At 43.0% G+C, this 23,540-nt stretch overlaps 1 protein-coding gene across 1 annotated transcript; it reads left to right on the forward strand.

The window, feature by feature from the left end:
* Positions 1-1,246: 1,246 nt before the first annotated feature.
* LOC147452907 (uncharacterized) lies at positions 1,247-3,607 on the forward strand. The gene has a single exon (XM_086519312.1). It carries the CDS (start codon positions 1,247-1,249, stop codon positions 3,605-3,607), a length of 2,361 nt encoding a protein of 786 aa, XP_086375438.1.
* The last annotated feature ends 19,933 nt before the right edge of the window (positions 3,608-23,540 follow it).

The raw sequence follows: 23,540 nt of genomic DNA on the forward strand, positions 1-23,540 counted from the left end.
AAAACAGGATGAGTCATGTTTCTAAACTCACCAGATGTTTTGAAAAGCTTGCAATCGATGATGCATCGAGTAAATCCATATGTTCAAGCTTTTAGGGGTTTGCTACAATGGTCCAAACTTCCAATATTTCGGAGATTAAGATGGTCATTACTGAGAAGCGTACAAATGGCTTGCTCTAACAAGTGTGGAAGTTGCTGCAATCATGCCTGGTCAGGGTGAAGAGAGCAACATTGGCCATCGTGATATTGTGTTGAATCTTTTGGGTGGTGGTCTAAAACGAATCTCAAATTGCCATAGGTCATACATGCCTCTATTATATGTGTTGCTATTTCCAAATGGTGAAGAAGGTTGGAATCCTTACATACCCCAAGTGAACAGAGCGGAAGTAAGCAGAGCGAGTAAATGGAACTACAAAGTATATTTCTACAATGGATTTCTACAAGTATAGATTGCAAATTAGAGATGACACGACACAATGTCTTTTACGTGGTGGTAGGCTACTGCAACAATATATTGTTGATGCATATAGTTGTATGGAGGAGTTGAGGTTTTGTGGGTTCATAATCATCAAAGTGAACTTCGCAGTGAGGTGTATCAAGGCTTGACAGATATGGTTGGAGCAAGAGATGGAACAAGGGATGATAGAGAACTGTTATTGGGTGCTAATGTTGGAAGAAGGGTTGTATTGCCTTCTTCGTATATTGGTGGCCCTCACTATATGCACCAGCTGTACCAGGATGCCATGGCAATTATACACAAGAGAGGAAAACCTGATCTCTTCATTACATTCACATGCAATCCTGGATGGAAGGAGATACAGGATGCATTACTGCTTGGACAAACATCCAATGATCGTCCTGATCTTACTGCCCGTGTTTTCTACCATAAGTTCAAGGATTTGATGGGCTTGCTGATTAAGAGATCTATTTTTGGTAAGGTCATTGGACACATTTCTGTGATTGAGTTCCAAAAGAGAGGCCTTCCTCATGCTCATATTCTATTGATACTTGCATCTGAGCATAAGCCAACAGAGACATTGCATTATGATAAGATTGTGTGTGCGGAGCTTCCTGATAAAGTAATGTTTCCACAGTTGTATGATGTTATCAGTCGTTGTAATGTGCATGGCCCATGTGGAAACTTGAATAAGAATGCTCCATGTATGAAAGATGGGAAGTGCAGGTTTAAATATCCTTGAAGCTTCAGTGCATCGACTACTGTGGCTAGGGATGGATACCCAACGTACATGAGGAGGGATGATGGAAATTACATTGTTCGTAATAAAGTGCAAATGAGTAATAAATGGATTGTTTCATACAATCCATTTTTGTCAATAAGGTACAATGCACATATCAATGTGGAGTTTTGCTCCACTATATCCATTGTGAAATATCTCTACAAGTATGTGTATAAGGGACATGACAGGGCCACTGTTGTTCTACAAGATAGTGAAGGGATTCTAAATGAAGTTACAAACTATCTTAATGCTCGATATGTATCAGCATCTGAGGCTATCTGGTGTATACTTGGGTTTCACATGCATCAAGAGAAATCTGACATACAACGGCTCCAAGTTCACTTGCCTCATCAAAATCAAGTCATCTTTAGCGACAGAGCGACTGTACAGAGTGTGGTGGAGGGAGATGTTAGCAAAAAGACAACGCTCACTGAGTGGTTTGTTGCAAATCAACAATATCCAGAGGCCAAAGATTTGTTGTACATAGACTTCCCAACAAAGTGGTTTTGGAAGCCAGCAAGTAGAACATGGACTCAAAGACAGATTGGTGACATGATTGAAAGAATGTACCACATTGTTTCCAATGCTGGAGATTTGTACTATTTGTGTATGTTACTCAACATGTGCAAAGGATGTAAGTCTTTTGAGGATATTAGAACCTTCAATGGACGAGTATATGACACATTTAGAGAAACATGTAATGCACGAGGATTACTGCAAGTCGATGATGAATGGTTTCTTTGTTTGGAAGAAGCTTCTTTTCAGCAAACAAGGCAGCAATTGCGCCTACTGTTTGTAGTTATTTTGGTTTTTTGTGAACCAATACATCCTGGTGCATTGTGGAATCTCTTCTGTAAGGAGCTTTCTGAGGACCATGTATATCATATGAGGGTTCGCACAAATGATGCGAATATCTGTGAACACATGGCACAGAACCAAGCTTTGTCAAACTTAGAGACAATGCTTCAACACTATGGAAAGAGGCTCTCAGATTATTCTGGAATGCCCCAGGTGGATCACACCTTGCAAATTATGAGTGAGCATGGAGTGCTTGCTAAAGAGTTCATGTATAACAGAGAGGAACAAAGAGTATTGTCTGCTCGAATGGAATCATCTTTCAATGTTGGGCAAAGGGAAGCTTACAATCGGGTTTTACAAGCAGCTTGCATGAGTAGAGGGACTGTTTTTTTCTTGGATGGGCCTGGTGGAACGGGAAAGACTTATCTCTACAATGCTTTGCTCTCTCGGATACGCGGAGAGTCCAAAGTTGCTTTGGCATGTGCATTGTCCGGGATTGCAGCACAGCTTCTCAACAACGGAAGGACTGCACACTGTAGATTCAAGATCCCTATTGATATAACTTCTGAGTCCACATGTAACATTAAAGTAAACAGCCAGCTTGCTGAGCTGTTGCGAATGAGTTCACTGATCATATGGGATGAAGCCCCCATGGCTCATAGACACGCTTTTGAGGCTCTTGATAAGACACTAAGAGATGTCATGAAAAATGACATGTTGTTTGGTGGAAAGGTTCTCCTCCTTGGTGGTGATTTCAGACAGATATTACCTGTTGTACGCAAAGGGGGAAGAGAATACATTGTTAATGCATCTTTGTGCCACTCATACATTTGGCAACGTACAGAAATCATGCATCTAACACAGAATATGCGAGTGGTCAATTGTTTAAGTAATGTTATTGAAAGAGAGTTTGTACAATGGACACTTGATATTAGTAATGGCGATGTTTGTGATGGGGACATACTTGATAATGTGGCCCTGTCGGCTTGCATGATGCTACCACAAAATAATTTGCAAGCATTGGTTGCTTGCATATATAGAGACCTTGAAACACAGACTTGCCATGCATCTTTTTTCAAGGATAGAGCAATTTTGGCTCCACGGAACAAGGAGGTGGATACTATAAACAATTTGGACTTGCAGCAATTTCCTGGTACTTATAAGGAATATGTCAGTGCGGACTTAGTGTGTGAATCAAATTGTGATAGCATTTTATTCACAAGTGAGTTTGTAAATAGTTTAGATCTTGGGGGACGCTTTCCACTGCATGTTCTACAATTGAAACAGAATTCTCCAGTTATGTTGCTTCACAATTTGGATCTAAGAAGTGGTCTTTGTAATGGGACACGCTTGATTTGTAAGCAATTCCACAGCAAAGTGATTGAAGCAGAAATCATTACAGGGTCACATGCAGGAAATGCAGTGTTCATTCCAAGGATTGATTTTCTCATGGGATCTAGAGAAGGTCTCCCTTTTGATTTGAGACGCAGCCAATTTCCCCTACGTTGTGCTTTTGGGATGACAATCAACAAGGCGCAAGGCCAAACATTGGGAGTTCTTGGATTGTATTGATAGCCGTTTTTTGGCTATTATAAATTGTCATAGTGAGCTACCTCACCCTACTAAATTCACCCAAACACTATGGCTATCCCTACCATTTCACTGTATATAGGTGTGTGTGAGTTAGGGGACTTTTCTCGTATTTTCTTAAAAACCCTCAATTAGCTAGTCACTGGGCTAGTTGAGCCAAAAAAATACAAAAATAATTTTAAAAAATCTATATTATGGCCTCTTTGTGTGTAAATATTTCATTATATATATAGCCTAAATATAGGGATTTTTTATAATTATTTTGATATTTTATTTAAATATTTATACCTAGGTGTGTATTTTATTAAACTTATGTATGCCTTCTTTCATCCTCTTGCACCATAAGTGTATTTTTTGCCAATGTGTACATACTCTAACCTCATATTTTTCTTTTATACAAATCACCCCCACATTTTCACCCTCACCCTCGTGAAAACAAAAAAATTGATTTCTACTTTCTTAGTCATGTTTATTATATTATTTTCATTTACTTGCATACCTTTTCCTCTTTCACCCAAAATAATACAAAGAGGGACCATATCATATGATTCCAATATCTTTCCATATCCATAATTCCTCCATATTTATTTATTTATTTTTTACTCAATATTCTAACACCATGTGCTCATTGAGCTAAAATCCATGAATAGTCCATACACTAGTCCCACCATGTATATATTGCTTTATTCACCAATAATCCTCCTCCATGCATGTGTGAAGGGCAACTTGGATGCTTTGTATTATGATATGACAAAGGAGGGGCTCACTCTTGGATGCATTGTACAAATTCAACAAAGAAGGGGGCTACTAAAAGACTTTTGCAGGCATAAAAAATAGGCTTTTTGGTGAGATGTTTGGTACCCATTTCCACTCCGAATTTGGAGCGGTGGTCAAAAGAGAAAATGTGGAACAAAATCTGAATAGTCACCTCAAAAATGTTGGTGATTTTTGGAGCAACCACCGGTGAGCTATGATTTTTTGAGTGGACCCCAGTCTTCCCACTTTTCTCACAAAGTAACCCATAGTCTTCTCTCACCTCCTTTCCCACTTCCACACACATACACTCATTCCTCTCCATCCCTCACTCAAACTTGCAACTTTCATGGCTTAGTTTATCTTCTTCACCATTTCCATATCTCCTTATTCCATAGCTGAAAAGATTATCATCTCTACACACATATAGCTCAATTTCTCTCTCTAGAATCAAATTCATATTACCATAACCTCTTCATCCTTTCATAAAAGAGAAAAAATCAGCAAATAACCAATCTCAAGCCCTGCAAAAGGAGGAGTTTGATCATGGAGAATTCAACTTCCCCATGGTCACAAGAACTGCACCGACAAAGTTCTACAACCGCTTCATTCACTAGAGGAGAAGGTGAAAATTTTCATTTACATCTCGTGGTTTCCACCAAATTGTGTATATTCTCATTCTTCTCTTAATTTTTATCATTGTATAAATCATATAATGCACCTTGAGTGTATATGCCATGTAATTTTACCCCATCCTACTAACTTCAAACTACTAACCTTTTTTTTTTGTAAATTGCACCCACTCTACTCTACCGTGGAGTAGGCAACCTCACACAAAAATCACTCACCTCTCTAGAATCTTCTCTATTTCACCTCAATAATTCTCTCCTCTTGAGCCCACATCCATGTGACTCGAGAGACGAGAGAGCCCCACTCTCATAAGAACATATAAAAAATTTCATAAACATGCTTTTCTATGAAAATGTTGATTAGGTATAATTCTAATTAGGGCTCTCCTCACCTATAAATAGAGCCCTTCTCCCTTTGTAAATTTAAGGATCCCTACACTATTGCTCACTACTTTGAGCGTGCCATTCACCATCTTAGTTTTAGAGAGTGAGAGTGAGCTCTCTATGCACCATTACATGTGGCGTATAGGAAAGCTTCTTTGAGCTAGTTGTAACATTGCAAGGGAGTGAGTGATTCATAACTTCCAATCAAAGTTGTACCTACTCTTGTGCATCAATTTAATCAATAAGTTGGGTGTAAATCTCGGGTCAAAAATCTCTTGAGTCTCTCCAATTCACGCTTGGCAACCTCATCTCGTTTGGTTTAAGGTGATGCGTTTTCATTTTGAGATTCTTTTGTAGTATCTGCTTGTATGTGACTCAAGAGCTCTTGTGTTTGTTTTTGTTGCTTGGGAAAACATTATAAGAAGGTTGTATGGTGAGAGGTCTCCCATAACCCTAAGATAATGTGTAGATTGCAACATCATCAAACTTAATCGTGTCTCTTGGCTCTCCTCCAAGCTGTTCATATACCCACGTCAATCATTAATATTGAAGCTAAATTCTTGCACAAAGATCTCTCTATTTATTTTGTGTGTGTGTGTGTGTGTGTTTGATGTGTGTATTTGTAGCATTTAAATTAGTGATAGTGTACCCTTCCTTCTCGCTTGTTTTGCTAAGGGATTCTCCTCTTTTGCGTCCTAGTTCGCTCTCTAACTAGGTGGTGCCCCTATCTTGTTTGGGTTTGGCTGTGGGTTGGTTGTTGTGTTGTGCTTATGGTTGCCCCCCAGCCCCAATTGAGCAGCGCGGGAGCCTTGAGGGGTGTTTAGAGGTCGCCTCTCTTGTTGCCCGCCCTAAACCGCCTCAATTTTGGTGCCCCCACGGAGGACGGCTTGTGTATGTTTTGTGTAGGCTCAACCCGTAGCATAATCAAGTCGCTTGCATGAATCACGAGAGTTTGTATCATCCTTTTATTCCCATTGCAAGGCAAAAGGTGCACATAATTGTTAGTACTAAATTACAATTTCAACGAGTAATTCGTAGAATTTTGGGCCCTCGTAGGTTGGCTGAGATAAACGCTTCAGTAAATCCTTTTATTTTTCCTCTTATTAGGTACGACCTTAGTTTGGACGTCTATATTTTTGCTTTTTTTAAAGAATTAGGTCATGCATAGACCATGGATAATGGTGAAGGAATAGAGATTTTCTCCTTCCATTTCACTCCATACATTAGAGTAAACATTGCAATTAGTAGAAAAATCCATTTTCAACAACGTATGCTGTTCATGTTTGGTGCCCAAAGAGTAGGAGAAATTCTCGCGTCACCAAACCCTGTCATCCTACCTCTTATTGATTATCATAGGTCATTTGATGTGAATATTTTTATTTTGTTGTAGAATAGACTGCAATTTAGAAAATATTATTGAAAAAAACAAAAACGTGTGTCACTTTGGAATCAATTCAATGGAGAGCCAACGCCAAATGTTTGGATATCCTCTTTTCTTTAGAGAGCCTGGAGAGGATGCAGAATTATTTTTAGAGAATTTCAAGATGTCTTGACGTATCAAGAGGATAGTAACTGATCAAGAACGTATAGAAATGTTTGAGGTGGTCCTTAGGAACTTTAGATGCTAGCACTTGGTTTGACTCTTTGCCTGAGGAAGTTAAGGGGAATTACACAGAAGTTTTGAATCGTTTCAAGAAATACTTCTTTGATCCCCAAAACGCTCAAAAACTATGGCAAGACATTGTTTCTCATAAACAAAAAGACTTAGATGACTACTACTTGTACAAGCAAGAGTTTCTACGTCTTTGGGCTGTATGGGTGAGAAATGTTGCTAACCCTGGTGATGGTGCAGAGTTCCTAAAGAAGGAGAGGTTCATAGCCGGACTCTTTCTTGACCTTAAGGTAAAAGTTGAGGCAGGTGCACCTGCTACCTTTGATGCAGTTGAAACTAGGGCTGCTGAGAAATATAGGAAACTCAAGTGCTTAAGGAGGGAGGTTCCAATAGAAGGTCTTAGACCCAAAGGTAAGTCACAAGCATCAACATCTAGGGAGCTTCCTGAGGTAACGGCGCAAGTGATTGAGAAGTTAAACGAATCTTTAAGCAGCCTGTCAATTCACCTTGCACAAGCTGTAGGTCCAAAGGGACAAGCAAAGAAGTCCGAAGAGCGAGATTCACGACCTAGGAGAGTCTTGCAATGTTGTAATTGCGGTGAGTTTGGACATGGGATGTATAATTGTCCTTGGCCCCGTGGGGAGCCAGGGAGACCTAACTTGAATTACCCAGTGATGAATGCAGGTGAAGGAACTAGTCAGCAACCACGGCTTCTACAAAGGCCAAATGGAGCAAGACCACCTCCACAAGGAGTGGAAGGAGTTCCACCTTTGCCAGACCCAAATGTGCATGTGGTAGAGGTGACAATTTCAAGAGAGGTTGACATGGAAGCAAATGGCATTAAGCGTGCCCGAGGGAAAGGTAAGGAGAAAGAAGGAGTTACATCACAAAGTGACCATGGACAAGAAAAGAAGGCAAAGGAGACCAAGGAAGCTAAGAGGACTCGACGTCGTATCAACCTCCAAGACTTCCCACTTGGACATGGTATGGCTCCATACAACCTGTTGGAAGAAATGAGAGGTAAGGATCCTGATATCGCATGGCCTCAGTTTCTTGCATTATGTCCACAAGTTAGGAGGGATTTAACAAAAGCAGTTAGCACGAGGAGAAAGGTAAAAGAGAGTGTGCCTGTTGTAAAAATTGCACATGCTGAAATGAATGAGGAGATTACACCTGTGCTGGATTGTTACATCAAAGGAAGATTAGTTAGGAAAGGTCTAGTGGATGGGGGTGCACAAATTTGCATCATGACAGAGGGACTCATGCAAAAACTAGGCATGCACATCCATGAGACACCTGAAATTAAAGTCAAGATGGCAAACAATAGCAAGGCTAGGTGCGTAGGCATTTGTAAAAATGTTTTTGTGGAGGCCTTTGGCATTAAGAAGGCAGTGGATTTCTATGTCATGTCTACCAAAGGAAATGGTTACCCATTTATCCTAGGGAGACCATGGCTAATGAAAATGCGAGTTTTGTAGGATTGGGAGAGTGGAAAGCTAATTTGCAGGAATGACAATCATAAGAAGGTTGTCTTTGACATGAAGGAGCAACGCCAAGAGGAGCTCCATGAAGAATCATCTCAAAGTGAGACGGAGGAAGGCTGGACCGATAGCACTTCAGAAGGAGAAAGTAGCGGCAGCATTACTGAAGAGGAGTCTTCCATCGAATTCATGGGGGTAAGGTTTAAGCCAAACAACCAGGAGACCTCTTGCCCAGGTTTGGAAGAGGTAGGTTCCCAAGAGAGCCAAAAAGTGGAAGATGAAAGAATGCTAGAAGGTATGTTATCTACAACACTTAAAAAGGATGAAAGAGAGGAGCTCAAAGGTTTGTTAAGGAAATTTCCTAGGCTTTTTGCTAAAGACTACACAAATGTGCGTGGAGTAGATGTTGTTCAATACAAAATTGAGTTGAATCCAGAGGCCACACCTAAGGCTCAAAAGCTACGAAGGCTAGGAGTCATCAAGGAGCAGGCTTTACTCAAGGAGGTAAGAAAGCTCCCCGCAGCAGGTTTCATTTATCCAGTGGAGAATTCAGAGTGGGTATCTCCCGTTGTTGTCACTCCTAAGAAAAACGGCAAGTGGAGGGTGTGTGTGGATTACCGTCCACTCAATGAGGCAACAAAAAGAGATCACTTTCCCCTCCTATTTCAGGATGAGATACTGAATGAGGTAGTTGGTCATGAGAAGTACACTGTGTGTGATGGCTACTCAGGTTACTTTCAAATAGGGATTGCATTGGAGGACCAATTGAAAACAACCTTCATTACTCCTTGGGGTTGTTATGCTTTTAGAGGCATGCCATTTGGCCTGACAAATGCTCCTGCAACTTTCCAACGCTTCATGAACATGGTGTTTCAAGCATTCTTTCGAAAGTCCATTAGGGTTTTTATTGATGATTTTTGCATTTATAGCTCAAAATCATTGCATCTACAAAGGGTAGAAGAAGGTTTAAAGAAGCTCTACGACATGGGAGGTCAACTCAACCCCGACAAGTGTCACATAGGTGAGGATGAAGTGATCTTGCTTGGTCACAAGGTTTCCTATAAAGGCATTGAGGTGGATCCTTCAAAGGCAACGGCTCTTATTGAGCTCCCATCACCCAAGAATCTCAAAGAGGTCATCTCATTCATTCAAAAGGTGAAGTATATGTCACGCTTTATTCACTTAGCTTTGGAGTTGCTTCATCCTTTGCAAAAGTTGACACAACAAGTAGAATTTGCATGGTCTGATGAGCTTGAAGAGTACTTTTGTAACATTAAAGTCATTTTGTCAAAGCTACCAACACTCATGCCTCCTTGTTGGGAGTGCACATTCTTTGTTAGCTCTAGTGTTGGAAGGGAAACAATTGGTGCTGTGTTGCTACAACAAGATCCCCACAGTACAAGGATGCGACCCATCTACTTTGCTAGTAGGGTCATGAATGCTTTGGAGAGAGGCTACACAGAAGCAGAACTCATGATGCTTCCTCTCATGTTTGCGGTGAGAAAGTTTAGATCCTACCTGCTACCAAAACCTTTTGTAATTCTCACTGCAGAAAATTTGTTCCCTTGGGTGTCATCTCAAATGAATCTTAGTACTAGGATCTCAAAGTGGATTATGGAGTTGCAAGAGTTCCAATACTCTTTCAAGGTAGATGATAGTGTGCATGCACAATTGGTAGGGATTCTCACTTATAGGGTACATGAGAAGGAAATTAAGGTGCCTCAAGTAAAGACCCTACCATTGCCACCACCAAAAAGTATTCCTAATGCTTTTACCTTGTTCTTTGATGGAGCTTTTCGACGAGCCACAGGGAAAGTAGGGGGGGGCTAGTGTTGCTCAACCCAAGTGGAGAGGTGTTCATGAAAGAGAAGGTCAATCTACAAGGTTCAACTAGCAACAATGAAGCAGAATACGACACACTACTTCATGGTTTGAAGATGTGTATTGGCCAAGGTATACCATTAGGAAAAATATGAACCCTCTAGGGGCCCTTTGGGATTAAGGTTAATTAAAGGACCACCAATGAGAAGAGGGTGGTGGACACACTCTATGCCCTCAAAAATATAGGGGGACAAAGTAGTCTTACACTTCTTAAATGGACTCTTACCTAGTGAGAAGGTGGGGTGGGGTGGGGGTGGGGGTGGGGGGGAGGGTGGGTGGGCCATATGGAACCTCCAACTTCACTCCTTTTTTATCCGGTTCTGAAAAAATCCCAAAAATTTGAAATTTTTTAAAATTTTCAAAACTCAAATTTCATCTTCTTAAAACCCTCCTAAAACTATTTTATGGTCAAAAAAGCATTTTTTGACCTCAAAAAGTCAAAACGTGCACCCAAAAACCCTAAAATTCAAATTTTTAAAAAAACTTTTGAAAAATCTGTTTTTGCTATCCAGAGCTCTCCCAAAGATATTTCTTAGGCAAAAAGTGATTTTCTCTCTCTAGAACCCCCCTTTTCCAACCCCTCCTTGGTTGCAACCATCACACTCATCCTCTACTCCAACACTCTCTCTCTCTCTCTACACCATCTCCATTGCTGCAGCAAGGAAGCTCCTCTCTCCTCCCCTACCACCTTCCATTGCCACACCAAGCAAAGGTTATCCAGCTTCTCCTCCCATTGCTACACCAAGCAAGGGTTATCCACCTTCTCCTCCCATTGCCATAAGGGTTATTCACCTTCTCATATCACTTTATCCTCTATACATTGTAGCAACAAGCAAGTTCCTTCTCCTCCTCTTAGTTTTCTTTGCTCAACCATGGCCAACTCTACTTCGCAAAGGCGGCCAAAGGATGAGGTCACAGCACTCACATGCCACAACACTAGAGGTGTAGATGATGAGTGGGTGCCACAAGAGTTCACCAAAGGTGCTTGGGTATACATGCAACCATCTGCTATTGGCCCTCATCGTGTGCGGAATCGTGCAAACTTGGATCTTCATTGGAAACGAAAGCTCCTTGGCTTCAAGAACCGCAAAGACAAGGGACCCCGTAGCCATTGTGCAACATGTTTTTTCAATGTCAACCATACATTTGCAACAACCACCTTGATTTCCAACACATTGTAAGTACATGTTTTGAGAATACAAAGCTAGGTGTGAAATCACAGTGTAATGTTATTATGGATTCATACTTAAGATTTGTCATGCATTTATAGTCATATTTCCATCCACGTTGGTGGAGGAGCAGCCACTACATAGTCTCTCCGGCACATTCAATGCTATACATGTGGATATTGAAGCAATAATGTTCCCACATCTTTGCCCAACCAAACTAGTTCAAAGAAGGATTTTCTTCTATTCTCACTCCTATATTGTCCCTACTTCTACACAAGCGTTTGGAACGCTTGAACCCATCAAAGTAACTTCCTTATTAAGTATGGAGTGGCCGGTGCCAGATTTGTGGTCGGTAGCATCTTCCAAGCAAAAGATGATAATGGATGTCCAAAACTCTTTGAAATACTCTAAAGCTTCTAGGTCTGTGGGCTTGAGTTGGTGTTTGCCTATTCATTGTTTTGTGCACATTTTTAAAGAGTTTGGATTTGTGGAGACTACCACAATGCTTGTATTTAAAGATGCGCATTACGAGGAATTAGGAAGGCTTTTAGAAGAGGACTGGGGTTTTGTGGAGAGCATGCACAACGGGGACCGGTACCGTTGTAAGGTTGGAGCTTCAGGTATTGGAATGCGCTATTTGAAATCCCGCACCTCCTTGTACATACGATTTCACTATGATCGTTGGATGTGCAAGCTTGGAGTGTGGACTCCCTTACAGAGTGTAGATGATGCTATTGCAAGCTTTGACATTGCAGTTAAGATGCCCAACGATGCTTTGGAGGCAGTCCAAGTGAACAAGCATTGGACTCTCAGTAATGTTCGAGAACATTTGGTTATTATGGGTTTTGAGGCCCTTCAACAAGCACAGTTTCGTTTACAAGGTCACAAGGTGAGAATCCTTCCACCACATTTTCAATACATCATGGTTTGTCGATCGTTGGATGCTTATTGTAATGAATGTCCGCAGATTGGGAAGAGAATGGAAGACAAACTGAAGGAGGAGGAGGATTGGGGGATGAATGGAACTATGCTATCGATCTTATAACTTTGTAACTCTTGCAATTTTCAAACTGATCCCCATTGTAATCAACATGATTTGCTTCGGCAAATCATGCCTTTGAATATAATTTTTTGCATTGGGATGAGAAATCATTTTTTGGTGAAAGTGTCTTTTTTTTAATGTCTTAAAAAAAGGGTCCATTATAAAAGGGGGGCCACCTAACTCATTCACTATTTTCACTTTTGCAACTCTTGAGCTCCTCCACTCTCTGTCTACACCCCAGGCTAGACATGGATGCTTCCACAGCCTCTGCATCTACAGCCACATCCACCCCTTTGTCACGCTTCATCCTCTTCCTCGAGGACACCAAATACAAAGGGAAGTTGGACCTCCACACCTTTTTTACTCGTCTCCTTGACCTTGATGCCACAGTTGCCCTTCACATGGATGCATTTGCCGAGATTTTTGCGTTCATGGAGGAGCACATCATAAAATATTCTGTATCTATCCCCCCACATGTAGGGATCTGGGTGCCTTGCGATCTTTTGCACTATATACACAAAGGTGATCGCCCATTCTCCAAGCGGTTGCAACGATTCCAAGAAATTGCAATCGATGCAGGCCATTACTTGGACGAGCAAGCCCCAGGGGTGTCAGCACTCAAGAAGCGCAAGTTGGGGGTGGAGTACCTTTCTCGGCTCGCAACATTTATCTTCTTGGTGAGCGAGGAACCTGATTTGGAGGAGCTTCGCTTACCACACCTTCAGGTTGGGTCCTTTATCAAGGACACCAAGGAGTAGCAAGTTATCCCCATGAACCCTGCAGTGAAAGGAAAGGCACACTGGCTCGAGTACCCTAGGGGTCTTGAGGAACTGGTAGAGAAATCCATAGTTGCGGCTGGCCCTAGTGACACTCCAGTGCCACTACCACTGACGGATGTGGCTATCCCAAAGGTAGAAATCAGCCGCTTCTCCTCAGTGTTAGTGGATGGGTTTGTGTTCCTGCATGATATGGAGAAAGCATTTGGCTTGCGCATGGATGAATGCTTGAGCGTGCTATGCAACAGCACCAAATGTCCCTTAGACAATATGCCAGATGCCCTAGAAAGCAAGCTCTTTTCAGATGGGGACTCTATTTCTGACACTATTGCAGTTGTATGTGCGGAGGTCCTCGCAGCAGAGCAGTTGCACGTGGCTGATGAAGAATTCCAAGCCACGCAAGCCAAGGTTGAGGCTGCTAGGACGCCTATGCCATTATGCAACCTCCCATCTGATGATCCAAAAGTCGTATCTGTGGTGCATGGGAGCATTGACTTGGATGCAAAGGGCAACAGGGAGGAGGACGACAAGGAGCAGGAGGTAAACTGTATCCTAAATTTCATGTTACTATTTTATCCTTCATTGTATTTTTTTCTCACCCTTCATCGGTTTATGACAGGATGTCGTGGAGGTTGATGATTTTGCTGCAAGGACGGGTGGCAAGCGGACGGGCTTTGGACCTCAAGCTTCCCTTGCGCATTACCTAGGACAACTCCCCTCTGGCGATGTGGCCATTATCCATAATGAATTTACTCCCCAAGCCCATTTTATGACTTGGTCATTAAAAGCTTTGAGCAAGTTTTTGTGTTTGAGCACCATTGCTCAAACTGCGCATCAAGTGTTCCTAGTGCGTAGATCCCTTGTATGCACAGCGTTTGGCACTGGCTTTCGTGGTAAAGTGCTTGCCCAGATAGGGATACATGCTTCCATTGGCTCAACTGACCCAAAGGCCATAGCGCACTCTCTCTTGACTGGGGAGTTGCCTTACGCGCAAAATAGGCGCCAGGAAATGGTCAAAAAAATTATGAACTCCTCAGATACATGATGTAAAATCACCGTTTTAGAAGTAATAAAAAATATTTGAAATTGTCTCTCTATCTTGAAAATTCTTTTGAATGTGATTTGTCAATCTTGAAAATTGTTTCAATTGGTGATATGAAAATTGTTTTGATAAGTGACTTTGTAATTTCAAGTTCTGTATGTAGTTTCAGCCAATTTCAGTAAATTTAGGTATTTTATGTTCCCTAGGGGGTAGATAAGCCTACCAAGGGCCCAAAAAAGCCTGGCCACAAGGGCGCGCAAATGGCTCATCCATCAGTTTTGGATGGGCCATTTGCACGCCCTTGTGGCCAGGCTTTCTTTTGCCCCTTTTAGGCTTATCTACCCCCTAGGATACTTACAAAGCACAAATTTATTGAAATGAATTGGTTTTGCATCATTAATTTAGATGCACCCTTTCTATGGCAATCCCAGCATATATTCACACTCAAGGACACTAGAAAAGGTGAAATCAATTATGAAATGAAGTTTCCAACACACTATCACCTGCTTTAGCTCTACCTAGTACACCCCCTGCACCAAAAAGTCCAATTACATTGGACATTTGAAAAATCCAAATTAATGTTGCATAGACACTTGGTTTCACAATATGTTTTTTTTTTTAATATCCTATAGGGAATTCAAAGCTTGAAATGGCCAAAAAAGGGTGTCCACAAGGATCCATGTAAAATAATGTTGCAAAACCAATAGGTTTGAGTAAATTTGTGCTTTTTAAGTACCCTTGGGGGTAGATAAGCCTACAAGGGGCAAAAAAAAGCCTGGCCACAAGGCCCGCAAATGGCCCATCCAAAACTGATGGATGGGCCATTTGCGCGCCCTTGTGGCCAAGCTTTTTATTGCCCCTTAAAGGCTTATCTACCCCCAAGGGTGCTTAAAAAGCACAAATTTACTGAAATTGACTGAAATTACATACAAAACTTGAAATTACAAAGTCATTTCATTACAAAGATAGTAGACACAGTAGACACAACTGTTGATCATATTGTCATTGGAAAGTTCAATCATTACAAAGATAAGGGTCTGCAATACAAAAAGAGGGGTAACTTCGGCTAATGCTCGAAGTCTCGTCGCAGTCGATGTGCAAGCTGCATATCTTTTGGCTGTATTGTCACTCGCTTTGCATGTATGGACTGGACTGATTTCCATAGCTTTGAAGCACCTCCTTCACAGTGCGAGCAAAGGGGGCGCGTCGAATCAAAAGCTCCGTCGTCTTCTGGTAGTGGCGGATTTCTGAAAATGCCCTTGCTATTTTTCGGCGCCACTGCGGTTGTCTTGGGGGCACTTGCACATTTCCTAGCGGGCGGCGTTTGGACTTCTTGAAAACTTAGACTTGCGCCTGTTTACATGCTTAGGGGCTGGTTCTGCAGCCTCTTATGATTCTTCCTCTTCCCTTGGCTACCGATCTTGTTGTGTGGCGAGAGCTCCCTAGCCTCCAAGCAATGTCCTCCCCCCAACGGCCACCCGGTGTGTGTGCGGTATTTTTTCTCGCAGCCATGGTGGCTCACTCTCTGATTCAGTGTCTGTATGGACCACCCAAGTCCTGGATGGTCCTGCTTGTGATTGGTGGCACGACGGCTGCTCCCTATCGGACTCTGTTGTTTGCTGGCCCTCTTCCTCTCTCCAGCGCTGGGCATGTTGCTTCATTCTCCTTCTAGGTGTTATATCTTGAGGAGGTGGAGATTCAACAGTCCTCGATGACTCTCGTACCCTACCACCATGCCCACTACCAGATGAGTTCCTGGAACAGCCAGGCGTTCGTGGCCGTTTTCTTGTGCCTTTAAGCCATGACGGCTTCTCACATCCTTGGAGGGTGTTTTTGTTGGCAGGCGGATGCTCTTTCGCGGTTTGTTTGGTGCGTGCCATTTTGTTGGTAAGAGATCACCTGTTCTTAAGAAATGAGTGGTTTATGAGAGCATGCAATATTTATAAGGGCCCATTTAAAAAGGGCATGTTCACACTAATTTTTTATATAAAAAGTATTATTTTTTAAATAAACATGTCGCTAAGAGTTGGACCCTGCATTCACGTTTAGTGACTCGCGCAGTATCCACTTTGATCCTTGTCGCACTCTGCATCGCCGCCATGTAGCATGCTTGGTGGGACCTTGCAACATTTGCCACTTGTTGCTATGCTCTTGACGACTCCATTTCCGCACTTCAATAGGAATCTTGGATTGTCGCGCACGCTCCATTGTGAGCTTACGAGCAAATGTTGTGCGAAAAAACCAATTACATCTCCTCCAAATAATTGGATTGCACCATTCCACCACCATGTCGAGTATTTTTTCCTTACACTCCCCTTGCTCGATAATGGGACTTCTCCATGCCTTGAGTGCTAAAAATTTCAAGCGATCCATACTTGTGCATAATAAATGCACCATGCGCAAACAATATATGTTGTTCACATGAGTAAAGGATCCACATTATTAAATAAAAACAATCCCTTGTAATGAATACACCATGTAAAATGACTTACCATGTAATGTGTGATGTTCTTTTCACCCCAAGAAAGGGTGAAGACCTTGGTAAAATCCGCCAAGGCTTCTTGAAATGATTGGCGTTGTTCTTCTGTTGTGCTGTTAAGGCCCATAAGCTTAACCATTTTATCAAAATGTGCCCAAACTTGCTTGTGCTTGTTTGCAAGCTTGCCATTTGAATCATTGTCGGTAGTAGCTTTGCATAACTCCATCCAAAGCTCCCAAAGGTTACCTGCCTGCTGGTTGGAGCTGTTTTGAGCATCATATCGACTTGGCTTTCCTTGGGAAACTTTCTTCAAAAAGTGTCTAGCTTTTTGTCCACTCATTGACACTTGTTGAGAAATTTCATGGGCCTCCCCTGTGTTCTTTGCAGCAACGATAGACACATTTCCACCGTGACAGCCAATGGAATTCAAGAGTACCTCCACTCTTTCGATCGCTTCCTGGGACTTTTCCAACGGTTTCATTGTGAAAGCATAGTCAATGTAGAGCTTCAATAGCCTATCAAAAATGCGCATGAATGCGTGTAATGTACAAAAATGTACATTTGATAGAGGAAATCGAAAGATTGGATTCCAAGCGTGGTCCTTTTGATCACGGTCTGGGGCATTGAGCATGGGACATCTCAGAATAGACGCTTCCCATTCTCTACCTCATCTCCAACATCACGAAAATCTAACCCTTGTTCTCCATGCCCTTGCCATGGAAGCATGGATCCGGCCTTTGCAGTGCTCTTATGTGATTTTTTTCCATTAGGTTTGTACCCTCGAGTGCAAAATGGACAAGGCATGAGAGAAGAAGCCCCTTGTTTGCAGCCAAGCAAACACTTTATGGTCTTCAAATCCCCACCTAAGTGCCACTCCACATCATAACTACCAAAACCCTCAATCTCCAACTTCTGACCTGCAATTTGGGAGTGTATTACTTCTATGATCCATGGAGTTCTCTCAAAAATCCATGAAAGTACTCCATTGGTCTCCTTGGGAACCTCAATAGCACCCAACCACCAAATGTCTTTCTCTGATTGCACGCTAAAAGATGGGGTGGACTGAATCCCTTCGCTTGGTTTGCAGAAGGGCCTCGTTCATTAGAGTGACACTTAGCCTCTCTAACCTTCGTCCTTTCACTATTTGACACTCGTCGAGTTTCAGCACAAAAGCGACTTTTATGCCAAGCACTACAAAATAAATAGTGCTAAGACCTTAAACTTCAGAGTCTATGATAAGAATAATACCAAAGAAAAAAGTAAAGTGTGTCACCTTCTTCAGGTAACTGGTAAAATCTAAGCATGGCTTCTTGAAGCCTTCTAAGATCCACGAAAATATTTTTCCACATTGTGTAAGGAAAGCCCTTCTCCGAAGGTCTTATGGATTGTTTCTTACCTTTTCCCCTTGTCTTTGTTGCATACGAAGCATAAAGGGAAGTTGGCATTGTGTCCTCAATGTGTAGGTATGTCCCAATGCGGGAGAACACATCTTCGTTTGTGGCCTTCTTTGGGAGCTTGACCTTGTGAGGAACGGGAAATAGGTTTTCCACAATGCCATGTTCTTTGAGGGCATCCTTTAGGAGTTGGAAAATAGCCTGATATGCTTTGGTGCTGATTCCAGCCTCATCACAAGCTTGTTGAACATTGCTACCAAGAGCGTGTATATGTGTGTGCATCGACCATTGGAGTCGAGAGGTGGACGTGGCTCCCTTCGCATGGTGCAATTCCCAAGGAAAACCATCACACAAGCCCCCTCCCCATGATGCCAATAGTGTCAATTCTTTCCGCTAAACTCTACCAAGTGTTGCCCTCTCATGAACTGCCCCCCCCCACCCTCGATAGTGACCTCTCAGTGCCCTTTTATAGATGTTGGCTGCTTGGATTAGGGTAATCCCAGTTTGATTAGGGTAAGCTAATTGGGGAGACAAAGCAAGGTGGTGGGCCCGGTGTGGTTGACCCTTGCTTTGTCTTGGGAGTTATTGAAAAATGAAAACCTCTAGGTGGGCCTTTGTGACCATCATCTAGAGAGAGGGAATTTACAAATTGGAAATTTTACAATGCTTGGGTGAAAACTGAAGAAATAATGAACATAACCTACAAATTACTGAAAATGGCGTCGTGGTTGCGTGATGCCGGCGATTGGTGCGTTGCCGGTGCGTCGGTGTTGCGTGCACGTCTTTTCGTAGTCGGTCGGGGCATGCCTTCCGCACATTTCTTCTTTTTTTCATTGGCGGCGCGTGATTTGGGTTCCTCCTTCTTTTTCGTTGTTGTCGATGGTTGTCTTTCCTTCTTTTTTGTATTTTTTAATAAAGTGCGTGCGTATCTGCGTGTGTGTGTATGTATGGGTGGGTAGGTGTGTGAATATAGGGGTGTGCATACGTGTGAGTGTGTGTGTATGGGTGTGTGTATATGTATATGGAAGTGGGTGTGTGCGTGGGAATGGGGGGGTGTGGTGTGTATATATAATGTGTGTGTGTGTGTGTCTATATATATATATTCTAATTTTTTGTTTTCAGCAACGTTGTGGCAATGTAGAGACGGGGAGGTGAGGGTGGTGAATGGGGTGTGTGTGTGTGTGTGCGTGCAATGTGTGTGTGTGTGTGTGTGTGTGTGTGTGTTGTCTGTAGCGCGCACTCGGCTGTGTACAGAGAGTGCGAGCGACGGCGGTGTGGAGCCAGGCAGCCTGTGCGAGACAAAGCGCGAGAGAGAGAGCATGAGGGTGGGGGGGATGGTGAGGGAGGGGAGAGGGGATAGGGTTGGGGGGGGGGGGGGGGGGGGGGGGGTGGGGGGGGGGGGGGGGGGGGTGGGGGGTGTGGGGGGTTGAGGAGAGCGCGAGGCCCAAGGTGGAGGGGGTAGCCGATAGCGAGGCGCGACAAGCCGATAGCGGGCGCGGGGTGTGCTTAGTCAGAGAGAGAGAGAGAGAGAGAGAGAGAGAGAGAGAGAGAGAGAGAGAGAGAGAGAGAGAGAGAGAGAGAGAGAGAGAGAGAGAGAGATTTAGTATGTGGCTTAGGGGTGGTTCCCACAGAGGGAAGAGAGAGGGAGAGAGGGGATAGGGGTTGTGAGGGGGGCTTTGAAGAGAGAGAGGATATGGTGGGGGGGATGGTGAGGGAGGGAGAGATAGAGCTTTCCCTAAGGCCCGTCGTGGTTGCTTCCAAGAGAGAGAGAGAGAGAGAGAGAGAGAGAGAGAGAGAGAGAGAGAGAGAGAGAGAGAGAGAGAGAGAGAGCTAGGTGTAGATAAGGGGGGGGGGGGGGGGGCTTAGGCCAGTGGTCCGCCAGGGTGGGGGGGAGGAAGATAACAGGGGGGGGGGGGTGCTTAAGACCAAAGGGAGTGTGGACGAAAGGGGTGGGGGTACGGCCCGCCGGGGCTGGTATGTGGACAAGCAGAGAGAGAGAGGGGAAGAATATTTGGAAAAGAGAGAGAGGATAATATCTATGGCGGCCCGCCAGGGCTGGAGTGTGACAGAGATACCGAAGGCATCTACCAGGCCGGATGATGCAGCGGCAGAGTAGGAGAGAGAGAATATTAGCGGAGCCCGACAGTAAAGAGAGAGAGAGAGAGAGAGAGAGAGAGAGAGAGAGAGAGAGAGAGAGAGAGAGAGATCGTCTTTTGGTGATAATGGAGGGGTGTTGCCAAACTGGCGGTGCCCCACTGGTGGTTAACCGGGGGGGGGGGGGGGTATGGTGAATGGTAAAGGTTTTTTTTTTTTGTTTTCTTTTTTTTTGGTAACAAACCTTTCCTTCCTTAGGGTGTGGTTCTCACGGGCACGGTTTTGAAAGCCGGCCATCAATAACACTTTCTCCCAGCTGATGATGTAAATGGTGAATATCTTCCCCTTGAGGATGTCGCGAACAAAATCCCCTCTTGATGATCTTAATGAGTCTTTTTTCTTTCTTTCTTTTGTTTGAATTGAGTTGATGACATCTTGGAAAGGTGAAGCCGGTTCTTTTTCCTCAAGAATGGTGACTAAGTGGTCATAAGAGGGTGAAAGTGCACTGAAAAGCACAACCACTTTGTCATCTTCTGGTACTTCACACTGGATGTAAGTGAGTTGCGTGACAATGCTCTTAAGCCTATTTACTAGGCTAGCAATGTCTTCCACTTCAACCAAAGTGAGGTTGTAAAGTTGTCTCTTGAGAATAACCTTACTTCTATTAGCCCTGCTCCCAAATTACTTTCTAGGACATGCCAAGATTCATGTGCATGCTTCCATTCGTCTATGAAATGCACATAGTTGTCATGCAAGGAGGTGATGCTAATTCCTAATGCTTGTTCGTCCTTGGCCAAATTATGTGCACATGCTATGAGAGTAGATGCCCTAGTGTGCATTGCATTGTTTTTGGCTTGTTGCTCTAAGGCAGTGTTGATAACAGGCCATAAGCCTTTTTTCATGAGGTATCCCCTTAACTTTGTTTGCAAGATGTGAAACCCTTCCATGTTGTACTTTTCTATTCCCTTGTCTCTCATTGTGCTAATAAAGGGGTATTAGCTTAGGAGACTCTCCTAGCCAGTGTCTACCTCTTTACACAGCATAAGTATCCGTCAAAAAATTAAAATTTATTTGAAGTTATTGTGCTTGGATGGATTCATTTCTATTGCAAGTTAGGAGAGAGAAAAAAAATTTCATTGATTTTGTGAAGTACCTCTTCACAAATGTGAAGTCACCCTTGACCAAAAAAAATCTTCTTTGATTGCTTGGAAAACCCGCCTTGAAGCTACCTTTGAAATTGTGAGCCTTTTGAATGTTTTTGAAGTGCAAAGCTTTTGCTTAGAGCTCAGGAATTTGAGTGCTCCTTTAGTGTTGTTTGCAGGCGGGAATTAGCCCCTTTGAAGTTATTCGATTGCCTTTGAATGCTTGTTGAATCCCTCTTGAAGAGAGAGAGTAGCTCTTCTAGAATACTTTTGTGAGCCGAAGCTCTAAAATGCTTTGTAAACTCTCCTTGAATGCATCTTTTGTGTACACTTGTGGGACTTCTTCCTTGTGAGGATAGAGCTTTGGTTGAGGCTCTTAAGTGATGGTGGTGTGGGAATGCTCCCCGAAAGGGGTCGGAGCCTTGGAATGTGGGGAGCTCATGCTAGACCATGGGAAGGCACTCCTAGTCAAAAAACAAGCGGGCGGGTTAGGTCGGGCATGCCGAGCAGCATCCAGGCAGGCGAGGGCAAGGCGGGTAGACCGGGCCGTTTCCTGGTAGGCAAGGGCAGGGCGCCGGGCAAGTCCAATTGTCGTCCACCTTTTTTCCTTCCTTCCAAAACGAAGGCATCTCCCAAGATTCCAATTTTCAACAACTCTTTAGAAATTGTGCTTGTATTTACTACATATTCTCTCAAAGGTTCAAAGATTCAAAGGTATTTCTAATTTAAATATTCCCTCAACAAGAACAAAAACGATGCACTAGTCTATAGCTTGCAACAACGGGCAATGACGAAGCATGTAGATTTGCAACAGTATCAGCAGGATGTGAGAAGGAAGGATACAACACACACACACACACACACACACACACACACACACACACACACACAGAGAGAACACTTCAAAAAGAAGAAAATGTTAAGGAAAATAAAGGAGAAGAGAAACACAAATATAACAATGTGAAGTCGACTAACTCTTTATATGGACACAAAAGGTCTTTTGACTTTCCACCGAGTCATCTCTCTTTTCATTTCCTAAAATCACCTGTAACGAAATTGTGCTAGCATCATTAACTGTAGCGGAATTATATTGACAATAGAGAGCATTTCATTAAGGAGATTCCTAATGAAGAAAGAGAGAGTGCTTGGTTGGAGTCTATAATTGTTACCATATACATGTGGTAGTGACGTGTGTGAACACCTTAGGACTGTCAGGGCATTTTTTTCCCTCATTGGGAGGTTTTTTCCCTCGTGCATTGTATATAGGTCCATCATTCTAGGGCTATCAATCTTTCCATTGCACACTAAGTAATACAATCTCTGTTGTGTGCCTTGAGCTTCCTTCATCTTCTCCAAGTTGTGTGTGTTTTCCTGCAACCTTGATTTCAAAAATTGGTATAAGAGCAGGTTACATCTTCCCGGGCTTAGTCCCAGCAACTCTAGCACAACGCTGCTCACTTTCTTTGATTTTTGATTTAGAATTATTTCGGCCTCCGTTTCCACTAGAGGCAGTGCTACGCAGGCAATTTTGTCATTTTGTGCAAATTTTCTGTAAGTGCCGCTTTGTGCATAACAGGTCCTTGCCAGTCTTTTACGGATTGTGCTATATAGCATGCGTTGTTCTTGCTTTGTTTCTCCTCTTTTCCGGCAATTTTCACATAAGGTGTAGGCATTCGTTATGGCCGACATCAACACAGATGTGTTCAAGATGTTTGTTCTTGATGATAGGTTGGATGGGGACAATTACCCTATGTGGGCTTACATGATGCAACATGTCCTTGTGTTGGAATATTGTTCAGGACACTGATATATATCTTGATTCTGATTTGAGGATGTAGGTGATGTTGAGGATGTTGCAGGTTTTGGTGGCAGGATTGCTACTGCCAGAGCTGTTTGGCCTACGATTGAGCAAGCTCGTTGGGATGTAAAAGATGTGCATGCCCATGCATTGATTGCGTTATCTCTAAAGCGCGCTCTTACTCATCACATTCATTCAACAAAATCTGCAAAACAGGGTTGGGATATTTCTGGATGGCC

The sequence above is a fragment of the Adiantum capillus-veneris genome, chromosome 8 (assembly GCF_014529385.1).
Source record: "Adiantum capillus-veneris isolate H3 chromosome 8, ASM1452938v2, whole genome shotgun sequence".
Taxonomy (NCBI): Eukaryota; Viridiplantae; Streptophyta; class Polypodiopsida; order Polypodiales; family Pteridaceae; genus Adiantum; species Adiantum capillus-veneris.